The sequence below is a fragment of the Filicampus tigris genome, chromosome 19 (genome assembly GCF_054856515.1).
Source record: "Filicampus tigris isolate MCC_2025a chromosome 19, RoL_Ftig_1.0, whole genome shotgun sequence".
NCBI lineage: Eukaryota > Metazoa > Chordata > Actinopteri > Syngnathiformes > Syngnathidae > Filicampus > Filicampus tigris.
This window is the reverse complement of record NC_141235.1, coordinates 448177-458851: the sequence shown is the minus strand read 5'-3', so window position 1 is coordinate 458851 and position 10675 is coordinate 448177. Positions and strand designations below refer to the sequence as shown.

The 10675-nt window shown below is 48.9% G+C and overlaps 2 protein-coding genes across 4 annotated transcripts; one reads left to right on the top strand and one right to left on the bottom strand.

The window, feature by feature from the left end:
* The first annotated feature begins 76 nt into the window (after window positions 1-76).
* Window positions 77-6592, top strand: LOC147128704 (uncharacterized). Of its 3 annotated transcripts, XM_086016605.1 has the most exons (4): window positions 77-573; window positions 4409-4793; window positions 5656-6018; window positions 6203-6592. In XM_086016605.1, exons 2-4 carry the CDS (start codon window positions 4410-4412, stop codon window positions 6428-6430), a joined length of 975 nt encoding a protein of 324 aa, XP_085872731.1. In that variant the 5' UTR covers window positions 77-573; window position 4409; the 3' UTR covers window positions 6431-6592. The 3 variants fall into 3 exon arrangements, with proteins under 3 accessions (XP_085872731.1, XP_085872729.1, XP_085872730.1); XM_086016603.1 differs by having other exon boundaries at window positions 5656-6417; XM_086016604.1 differs by having other exon boundaries at window positions 4372-4793; window positions 5656-6417.
* Window positions 6593-6854: 262 nt separating this feature from the next.
* LOC147128703 (actin, alpha skeletal muscle B-like) lies at window positions 6855-10260 on the bottom strand. The gene is made up of 9 exons (XM_086016662.1): window positions 10096-10260; window positions 9419-9573; window positions 9169-9297; window positions 8987-9097; window positions 8784-8868; window positions 8552-8713; window positions 8068-8259; window positions 7820-8001; window positions 6855-7210 (listed from the first exon to the last, which is right to left on the bottom strand). Exons 2-9 carry the CDS (start codon window positions 9545-9547, stop codon window positions 7067-7069), a joined length of 1134 nt encoding a protein of 377 aa, XP_085872788.1. The 5' UTR covers window positions 9548-9573; window positions 10096-10260; the 3' UTR covers window positions 6855-7066.
* Window positions 10261-10675: the final 415 nt, after the last annotated feature.

The window sequence follows — 10675 nt, the reverse complement described above, 5'->3', positions numbered from 1 at the left end:
AGCTAGCAGGCTAGCTGGCACGCTAACGGGGTTTGTTAGTGCACAGTTAACTCGAGGTGCAACAATTAATCGAGTCATCGTGGAGAAATCTCGTTGAACTTGAAATTGGCCCGATTCTCGGAATTTAAGCCTCCCAGCAGCAAAGTCTCCCATTTCTGTCGTTTCTGTGGAAACAGACAATGATCTTTTGTCTTTTTCAAAATAAGATACCTGCATCATATCCTAATGCTTTTTTAACATCTGCTTTTACTTTGGAAAACAGTCAACATTTGTCCCAACTTTCTGAAAGGCTGAGGAAGCAAACCAGCTACGGAATCTTCATCAATTTATCTTCCAAGCGTTTGCAGCGCTATCATGTCAAGTGGCGGCAAACCTCCCCAAATATCTCACAGGCATGCGCAGACGGTAGATGGAAGCGTTTTGGCCACGCCCCTCACAGAGTTTTGTGTCTTTGATGCTTTGTGACATTTTTTTCTTTTTGGTGAAATGAGATTGTAGTCACGCTTGCGCTTGACTCTTGGTCGTCGTCGTCATCTTTGCTTGTGTCGTCGCTTTTTCCTCTTCTACTCTGAAGTAAGTCCAACGTATTCCCATGAGGTCAATCGACAGCACTTGTCTTTTTTCAAAAAAGCGCCTTACTATCATGGTCGTCTTTTTAAAAACGTCTTAATACACATGGGCGTCTGTTTTATCAAAAAAACAAAAAACAAACGCCCTACTATACATGGTCGTCTTTTTAAAAAAAACATCAGACTATACATGGTCGTCTTAAAAAAAAAAAAAAAAACACCCTATAAAATATATTTTTTTAAACGCCTTACTATACATGGTCGGATTTTTAAAAAAAAACACCTTACTATACATGGTCGTCTTTGAACAAAACGCCTTACTATACATGATTGTCTTTTAAAAAAGCCTTACTATACAATGTCGTTTTATCTTGACGCCTTTTTGGTCGTCTTTTTGAAAAACTTATTACTACACATGGTCATCTTTTTAAAAAAAAATGCCTTACCATTCATGCCCTCTTAAAGGCACTCTTGGATGAGCTTAACATTGACACTTATATAATAGGTTTGCATGTTTTTTTAAAGTGGTAAGGGTATAGTAAGGCGTTTTTTTTCGAAAAACGCGGCTAGGTATAGTAAGGCATTTTTTTTCGAAAAAAAGTGGTAAGGGTATAGTAAGATGTTTTTCAAAAAAAAGTGGTAAGGCTATAGTAAGGCGTTTTTTTCGAAAATCGTGGTAAGGGTATAGTAAGGCGTAGTAAGGTGTTTTTTTCGAAAAACGTGCTATGTGTATAGCGAGGCGTTTTTTTTAAAAAAGTGGTAAGGGTATAGTAAGGCGTTTTTTTTCGAAAAACGCGGCTAGGTATAGTAAGGCATTTTTTTTCGAAAAAAAGTGGTAAGGGTATAGTAAGATGTTTTTCAAAAAAAAGTGGTAAGGCTATAGTAAGGCGTTTTTTTTCGAAAATCGTGGTAAGGGTATAGTAAGGCGTAGTAAGGTGTTTTTTTCGAAAAACGTGCTATGTGTATAGCGAGGCGTTTTTTTTAAAAAAGTGGTAAGGGTATAGTAAGGCGGTTTTTTTTCGAAAAACGCGGTTAGGTATAGTAAGGCGTTTTTTTCGAAAAAAAGTGGTAAGGGTATAGTAAGGAGGTTTTTTTTTCTAAAAAAAAGTGGTAAGGGTATAGTAAGGCGTTTTTTTTTAAAAACGTGTTAAGAGTATAGTAAGGCGTTTTTTTTTCGAAAAACGCGGTTAGGTATAGTAAGGCGTTTTTTTTTCGAAAAAAAGTGGTAAGGGTATAGTAAGGTGTTTTTTTTTTTAAAAAAGTGGTAAGGGTATAGTAAGGCGTTTTTTTTTAAAAACGTGTTAAGGGTATAGTAAGGCATTTTTTTTCAAAAAACGTGGTAAGGGCATAGTAAGGAGTTTTTTTTTCTAAAAAAAAGTGGTAAGCGTATAGTAAGGCGTTTTTTTCGAAAAACGTGGTAAGGGTATAGTCAGGCGTTTTATTTCAAAAAACGTGGTAAGGGTATAGTAAGGCGGTTTTTTTTTCGAAAAACGCGGTTAGGTATAGTAGGGCGTTTTTTTCGAAAAAAAGTGGTAAGGGTATAGTAAGGTGTTTTTAAAAAAAAAAAAAAATTTTCATTAAAACTATATAAACTTTTTTAAGTGGTCAGGGGATAATAGTAAGCTGTTTTTTTCGGAAAAAGTGGTAAGGGTATATGTAGTAATGTGTTTTTTTTTTTTTTAAAAGTGATAAGGGTATATAGTAAGGCGTTTTTTTTTTTTAAATGTAAGGGTATAGTAAGGCGTTTTTTTTTAATGTGGTAAGGGTATAGTAAGGCGTTTTTTTCGAAAAACGTGTTAAGGGTATAGTAAGGCGTTTTTTTCGAAAATCGTGGTAAGACGTGGTAAGGCGTTTTTTTCGAAAAACGTGGTATGTGTATGGTGAGGCGTTTTTTTTTTTTTTTTAAGTGGTAAGGGTATAGTAAGGCGTTTTTTTTAAAAACACGGTTAGGTATAGTAAGGGTTTTTTTTCAAAAAAAGTGGTAAGGGCATAGTAAGGTGTTTTTTTCGAAAAACACGGTTAGGTATAGTAAAGCGTTTTTTTTTTCGAAAAACGCGGTTAGGTATAGTAAGGCGTTTTTTTTCGAACAAAAGTGGTAAGGGTATAGTAAGGTGTTTTTTTTCGAAAAAAAGTGGTAAGGCGTTTTTTTTAAAATGTAAGGGTATAGTAAGGCGTTTTTTTTTTTTTAATGTGGTAAGGTTATAGTATATAGGAAGGCGTTTTTTTCGAAAAACACGGTTAGGTATAGTAAGGTGTTTTTAAAAAAAAAATTTTTTTTTCATTTAAAATATATAAACAATGAGCAGACTTGTTTTCAGCTTTCTACTGGCTGAGAGGATAGAGTTGTGGTGTTGTAAACCTGAGGTCCCCGGTTCAAATCTCAGACATGCTATTTATAAATATGTTTGGAAAAAAAACAACCATGTATATTGTAGAGCGGGTTTTTTTTTTTTTTAAGTGGTCAGGGGATAATAGTAAGCTGTTTTTTTTCGGAAAAAGTGGTAAGGGTATATATAGTAATGTGGTTTTTTTTTTTTTAAAAGTGATAAGGGTATATAGTAAGGCGGTTTTTTTTTTTTAAATGTAAGGGTATAGTAAGGCGTTTTTTTTTTTAATGTGGTAAGGTTATAGTATATAGGAAGGCGTTTTTTTCGAAAAACACGGTTAGGTATAGTAAGGTGTTTTTAAAAAAAAAATAATTTTTTTTTCATTTAAAATATATGAACAATGAGCAGACTTGTTTTCAGCTTTCTACTGGCTGAGAGGATAGAGTTGTGGTGTTGTAAACCTGAGGTCCCTGGTTCAAATCTCAGACATGCTATTTATAAATATGTTTGGAAAAAAACAACCATGTATATAGTAAAGCGGGTTTTTTTTTTTTAAGTGGTCAGGGGATAATAGTAAGCTGTTTTTTTCGGAAAAAGTGGTAAGGGTATATATAGTAATGTGGTTTTCTTTTTTTTTTAAAGTGATAAGGGTATATAGTAAGGCGTTTTTTTTTTAAATGTAAGGGTATAGTAAGGCGTTTTTTTTTTTAATGTGGTAAGGGTATAGTAAGGCGTTTTTTTCGAAAAACGTGTTAAGGGTATAGTAAGGCGTTTTTTTCGAAAATCGTGGTAAGACGTGGTAAGGCGTTTTTTTCGAAAAACGTGGTATGTGTATGGTGAGGCGTTTCTTTTTTTTTTTTAAGTGGTAAGGGTAAAGTAAGGTGTTTTTTTCGAAAAACACGGTTAGGTATAGTAAAGCGTTTTTTTTTCGAAAAACGCGGTTAGGTATAGTAAGGCGTTTTTTTTCGAACAAAAGTGGTAAGGGTATAGTAAGGTGGTTTTTTTTCGAAAAAAAGTGGTAAGGCGTTTTTTTTCAAATGTAAGGGTATAGTAAGGCGTTTTTTTTTTTTTAATGTGGTAAGGTTATAGTTTTTTTCGAAAAACACGGTTAGGTATAGTAAGGTGTTTTTTTTCGAAAAAAAGTGGTAAGGGTATAGTAAGGCGTTCTTTTCGAAAAACGTGGTAAGGGTATAGTAAGGCGTTTTTTGGGGAAAAAGTGGTAAGGGTATAGTAAGGTGTTTTTTTAAAAAAAACATGGTATTGTTATAGTAAAGACTTTTTTTTTTAAAAAAGTGGTAAGGGTATAGTAAGGCGTTTTTTTTTAAAAACGTGGTAAGGAAGGCGGTTTTTTTTTTTCGAAAAACGTGGCAAGTGTATAGTAAGGCTTTTTTTTTTCTAAAAATGTGGTAAGGGTATAGTAAGGCGTTTTTTTTTTTTTTTAAAGTGGTAAGTGTATAGTAAGACATTTTTTTCAGACAGTGCAGGACTTCTGCTCTTGTGTGACGACCACAGCATGGAGTCCAGCTGCGAGCCGCCTGACTTTGAGGACGACAAGACGAGCTGGAGCGGACGGCAAGTCCGGCAGCTGCTCCGGGAGGCGCTCATGGCCCAACGCGCCGATCTGGACCGGGTGCGCTCCTTCTGGATGGAGCAGTTTGCCGAAATCCGGCGGGCCCGGGACACGGCGGCCAAGGCCGCGCTGAAGGCAGTCGACGACGAGTGGAGTCGGCGGTGGGCACGGCGCGAAGACGACGTTTCCCGGGACCTCCTGGCCATGAGGGAGAGCGTACGGCTGCACGTGGAGCAGCATTGGGGCAACATGGAGTGGCATCTGGACCGGACCGTGGACGACTGCGACAGAGAATTGCGCAGCGTCAAGGCTGCACTGGAGCAGAAGGTGCGGAAAGACCCGGGACCCATCAGTCTTGATACTAGTCCCCTCAGTTCTGTCCATTCCATGAGTGGTCCCTCCCACTTTCGGGACTATGACAAAACCTGAGAAAAGAAAAAACAAACATTGGTTATGAATACTGTGGGTCAATAGGAAGCCTCTCTTTTGAGCTGCGCGACTACAGCGATGCTAAGCTAACGTCCATACGTTTTACCTTCACTCACCTTTGACGAGACATTTGCCCTTGCAAACATGGCTGCCACGTCTCCGCGTTTGGCCTTTCATGGGAAACTCGCCCTTGCCAACATGGCCGCTCCACAGGCACGTGACGGCAACGGTCCGTCCCGGACGGACAGCCATTTTTGGGACGTAGGATGACAATTTTTTTTCAAAAAAGGACGGACTAAGCAAGGGCGGAGGTGGATTTTAGTCCATCCCACTAATCGTCCCTCACGCGTGTGACGTGGTCGCAAGGCAGCCTAAGTTCATGTCAACCTTCTCGGCGAAATGGTCAAATGACAAAACATTTTCTCCGAACGCTTGAAACGCGCCACTAGTTAACTTAGGTAACTAAAGTTAAGTAAAGTTAGTTCGTGAACTAAAGTACTTACTTGCACTGGGAACTCCTCTCTCACGTCCGCTGCACTGGCATACCGCTGTTAAATAAAGCAGATATATTACAACTCTCGACACGCTCACTAGTTCCCTGTCCGTAAAGTCACGGGGGCATTTCCTCGCCCTCACGCGAATGCCCGCAGGCGGCTTCACGCCTCGCCTCGACCTTTCTGAATTGTCTTTAGACAGTCGGACAAGAGACAAAGTGAAGGTTGGGCAAAACTGACCGACTGTCTGGCTTGCCGCGGGGAAGGTCCGGGAGAAGGAGGTGCAGCTGAGCCAGCAGAAGGAGCTCAACGCCGGCGTGCTGGCCAGCCTGGAGGAGAAGGCGGCGCAGATGGGCAACGTCAAAGACGTCCTGCTGCTGCTCAAGTCCAGGCTGGAGGAGAAGGAGGAGCAGAAGCGGCAGCTGCAGCAGCTCCTGCGGCGGGAGCGGCAGGAGAGCGCGCGCCGGCGGAGCTGCGCCGACCGGCTGCGCCGGCGTCTGGAGGCCGAGCGGGAGGCCGGCGCCCAGGCCCGGGCCGAGGCCCTCCGCCGCCAGCGCCGGCTCCTTCAGCGCGTCGACAACGTCAAGAGCCTCGTCAAGGGCTTCGTGGGACACAACGCCCGCTTTGCGGTCAGGTCCTCGCCCCCGTTAGCGCGAACACAAGCAGTGGAGCCGCAATCTTACCGAGTGCTATTTTCCGTGATCAAAAATGATTTTCCGATAGCTGCATTTCAATCCTCGACATCCGCCGGCTTGACGTCGAAAACGGCACGGCGGACCAAGCGGTCGACTGACCGGTCTTTGCTCTTGACAGAGGTCTCTGAAGGCCGCCGGCGACACCGGCGAGCAAGGCGAGAGGACGGGGGAGGCAAACCCTGAGGGCGGCGAAGTCAGGCGAGACGACGGAGAGAAAGAAAGGAGGGACAAGAAGGAAAGGAAGGAGCGGGAAAAGCGGCTCAAGAAGGAAAAGAAGGAGCGAGACAAGCGGGAGAAGAAAGAAAGGAAGGAGCGCCAGAGGAAAGAAACCAAGGAAAAGCAATGAGAGCAGGAACTCAACCAAGGTGACGCGGGGCTGGCTGACTTTGGCCATTTGCCGTCTCTCCAAATATTTGCTACGGAGGCTTTTCATTTCCACAAAGCAGCGTTTGGCTCTTTTGCTAACTGGACGCCACCAATTGCAAAGAGATATTAAACACAGAGGGAAAAACACTCCGTATTTGACTTTGCTTTGAATGTCCAAACGGCAAAATTGGAAGACAGCTTGATTTCGTTTTTTTGCTTTTGGTTGTGGTCTGGGGAGAGCCACCTAAGATGGCGCTTCACGTTAATCGATCAATCGGGGAAATTGCTGTTGAAATAACATCTCGTTTTGGGCCGAATGGACGGAAACATCGTCGAAAGAATAATTGACAGCCTCAAGTAATCGTGAGTCGCATTACATTGTGACAAATGATCGACACTTGAGCTTGTGCTTTACTTTTTATTTGCCTTTTTCATCTGGAGGCCACGCCCCGGCTATGACATCATCGGCAGCAGTGGTCAAGCTTTATTTCATCCAAAATGTAAAAAAAAAAAAGAAAAAAAAAAGGAGGGTCACCAAGAACTGGGCTTGCGGGAGGGCGAGCGGCGCTTCCGGAGGCGGGCGTGCGGGCGGGCGGGTTTTCGGTCGCCCGCGCATCTAGAAGCACTTCCGGTGGACGATGGACGGGCCGGCCTCGTCGTACTCCTGCTTGCTGATCCACATCTGCTGGAAGGTGGACAGCGACGCCAGGATGGAACCGCCGATCCACACCGAGTACTTCCTCTCCGGGGGGGCGATGATCTAAGCGGGCGGGACGGGAAGTCGGTGTGCGCACGCGTCCACGCGCACGCATTCCGTCACGACCGGAGGGGTCGAATGCAGCCGGACCCAGAAAGTCAAAACCTTGGCCCGCCCGCTTCGGCAGGCCTGCTGCATTTGACGACTCCCCAAAAGCGGGCCGCATTTTGCCTTTGGGCCGGAAGTGCAGGATGAGCTCGCGGCGCGGAAGCTTCCCGGACCAAGGCAACGAGTAACGGCAAGCGTTTGGTCGGCACATCCGAAAGCACCCGTTTGCGCCAACGACCTTCAAATCGCCTGATTTTGCTCATGTCACCAATAAGGTTTTTCCTTTTCCTTTTTGCGGCGACAGCGATTGTGTTTATCGGTCCGTCCGCGCAGGTTGTCAAACTTGGGTCCCGGAGGGCCGCTTTCCTGCATGTTTTCCTGCTGCAACACACCAGATTCAAATGAGCAGCTCGTCGGTGAGCTTCGCAGGAGCCCGACGACCTTCCCGACCATTCGAATCAGGTGTGTTGCGGCAGGCCAACGCGCGGCCCTCCGGGACCCACCTTTGACGGCCCCGCTAGCGGGGGGGGGGGGGGGGTCGTGCGCGCGCCCGGGCCGGCTCACCTTGATCTTCATGGTGCTGGGCGCCAGCGCGGTGATCTCTTTCTGCATCCGGTCGGCGATGCCGGGGTACATGGTGGTGCCCCCCGACAGCACGTTGTTGGCGTAGAGGTCCTTGCGGATGTCGATGTCGCACTTCATGATGCTGTTGTAGGTGGTCTCGTGGATGCCGGCCGACTCCATGCCTGCGGCCGCGGCGCAACGTTAGCCGACCCGGCCGCTCGCCGGTCCGAAGGGCCGGCCGGACTCACCGATGAAGGACGGCTGGAACAAGGTCTCGGGGCATCGGAAGCGCTCGTTCCCGATGGTGATGACCTGGCCGTCGGGGAGCTCGTAACTCTTCTCCAGCGAGGACGAGGTGGCCGCCGTCCCCATCTCGTTCTCAAAGTCCAGCGCCACGTAGCACAACTTCTCCTTGATGTCGCGCACGATCTCACGCTCGGCTGAGGCGCCGCGGACGGCACAAATGGACACGCGGGAATTCAGTCACGAAAAAGGAGAAAAAAAAAAAGGTCGGCTAGCCGTGACGGAATGCAGCAAAAATGAGTGTTTGTGAGCGGCAGAAGCGCACGTCCACCGCTGGACGGACGGCAGCCCGTCGCTGTGCTGAGGACAGGCAACCTTGTTTTGTCCGTCAAATTTCGGCCAAGTTTGACCGCTTGGTTTCAAACCAGCAGAAATCCCAAATGTGCGGGCGACTCAAAAGCGCCCCTCAAAAGCGAAGCGCTCACGTACCCGTGGTGACGAAGCTGTAGCCGCGCTCGGTCAGGATCTTCATGAGGTAGTCGGTCAGGTCGCGTCCGGCCAGGTCCAACCTCATGATGGCGTGAGGCAGAGCGTAACCTTCGTAGATGGGAACGTTGTGGGTCACGCCGTCCCCGGAGTCCAAAACGATGCCTGAAAGCAGCAAAGCGGACAGGTCACGCTCGAGCGAGCCGGCGGCGGCGGCGGCGACCACGGCGGGCACCTGTCGTGCGTCCGGAGGCGTAGAGGGACAAGACGGCCTGGATGGCCACGTACATGGCCGGAACGTTGAAGGTCTCGAACATGATCTGCACGCACGGCCGCACGTCGCAAAAGGGGGTCACAAGCGCGCCTCGTCACGCGGGGCTCGGCCAAGCGACGCGGGTGCCAGCAACACGGGGCAGGCGAGACGTGGCCGCCGCTCACCTGCGTCATCTTCTCCCTGTTGGCCTTGGGGTTGAGCGGCGCTTCGGTCAGGAGGGTGGGATGCTCCTCGGGGGCCACTCGCAGCTCGTTGTAGAAAGAGTGATGCCAGATCTGGCCGATGGAAGAGCGCAAGACAAGTTGAAAGGCGGCCGCCCGCGCCGGTCCGGGAAGGACGAGCGCACCTTCTCCATGTCGTCCCAGTTGGTGATGATGCCGTGCTCGATGGGATACTTAAGGGTGAGGATTCCTCGCTTGCTCTGAGCCTCGTCGCCCACGTAGCTGTCCTTCTGGCCCATGCCCACCATCACGCCCTGACACACGCGGGCGCGCGCACACACGCGCACACACACACGCACAAACACACCATCAGGCCACAGACGCGGCATCGGAAAGGAGGCGTTGGCCGGCGGCGGCGGCGGCGGCGGCGGCCACCTGGTGCCTGGGCCGGCCCACGATGGACGGGAAGACGGCCCTGGGCGCGTCGTCTCCGGCAAAGCCGGCTTTGCAAAGTCCCGATCCGTTGTCGCACACCAGGGCGGTGCTCTCCTCGTCGTCACACATGGCCGCAGGCAGGGGGGGCTACCACACTAGGAGGGGCGGGGGGGGGGGGGGATATTGGGGACACACACACACACACACACACATGATGCCACACCTGATGACAGTCGCATACTGCACGACTAGCAAGTCCGAGTGCGGCGGAACACGCGCAGGGCACTCTGGGCAAATTTCCTAATTTGGGCATGCGGCGGGGGCGGCGGCGGCGTCCCGCCTGGCCGTGCCCACCCACACCTCTCAGCTGTGTGCACCATATTTGGACATCACATTCCTCCGTGCCTGCAAACGGCCAATGTCAAGCGAGACCTTCAGTGGACGCCCGTAGTCCGGCAAACATGTCAAGTTGAAGACGGGGAGGAGGTGATGAAGACGAAGAGGAGGCGGTGATGAAGACGAGGAGGTGATGAAGACGAAGAGGAGGCGGTGATGAAGAGGAGGAGGCTGTGATGAAGAGGAGGAGGTGATGAAGAAGAAGACAAGGTGATGAAGAGGAGGAGTAGGTGATGAAACCAAGGAGGATGTGAAGAAGAGGAAGACTTTGAGAACCTTACCGTGGTGCTGCTGGACGCCGGCAAGGTGCGCGAGCTGCAGAAGTGAGCGAGTAAGTGAGCGGGCGAGCGAGCGAGCGAGCGAACGAGCGAGTGGCCAACAAGTGAGGCGCCCGTCTGAGGAGACACCTTAAGAAGCCTCCTCCTCCTCCTCCTCCTCCTCCTCCTCATCTTCCTCCTCCTCCTTTTGCCCTCATCCATCCAAAGAAGGAGCGGTCCCCCCATTCCGCCCCCCCTCAAGGTCTCCCGGGCCCAGTCTGTCCACTGGGCTCCTTGTAGGGCAGGCAGGCCTCAAGGGAGCGGGCCAATGGCTTCCTCCCTCCCTCCCTCCCTCCCCCTTCAGACTTGCCACATTTTCCTCATGGAGACGAGTGAGAAATGTCGTTTCTCCTTCGTTGGCCCGGGATGTTCTCCCACTTGTGGCGGTCCAGGCCCAAGTTCTTTTTCTCTTGCAACTTCCGCCTCCGGTCCGGGTTCTTCCCCTGAGCCAGATGGTTGCGCAAGTCTGAGCGCGTTTGACGGTGCCCGTCGGTGACCTCGCCCGGTCCTCGACAGGCCCGCTGACCTTATGCTGACCTCGCTT

Bases quoted from the DNA above. Each gene is read 5' to 3' on its own strand.
- LOC147128704 (XM_086016603.1), top strand. From the start codon at position 4,410: ATGGAGTCCAGCTGCGAGCCGCCTGACTTTGAGGACGACAAGACGAGC. The intron at 4,794-5,655 runs GTGCGGAAAGAC...GCCGCGGGGAAG, and splicing joins AGGCTGCACTGGAGCAGAAG to GTCCGGGAGAAGGAGGTGCA.
- LOC147128703 (XM_086016662.1), bottom strand. From the start codon at position 9,547: ATGTGTGACGACGAGGAGAGCACCGCCCTGGTGTGCGACAACGGATCG. The intron at 8,869-8,986 runs GTGAGCGGCGGC...CCGTGCGTGCAG, and splicing joins ACAGGGAGAAGATGACGCAG to ATCATGTTCGAGACCTTCAA. The intron at 8,260-8,551 runs GTACGTGAGCGC...GCGGCGCCTCAG, and splicing joins CTACAGCTTCGTCACCACGG to CCGAGCGTGAGATCGTGCGC.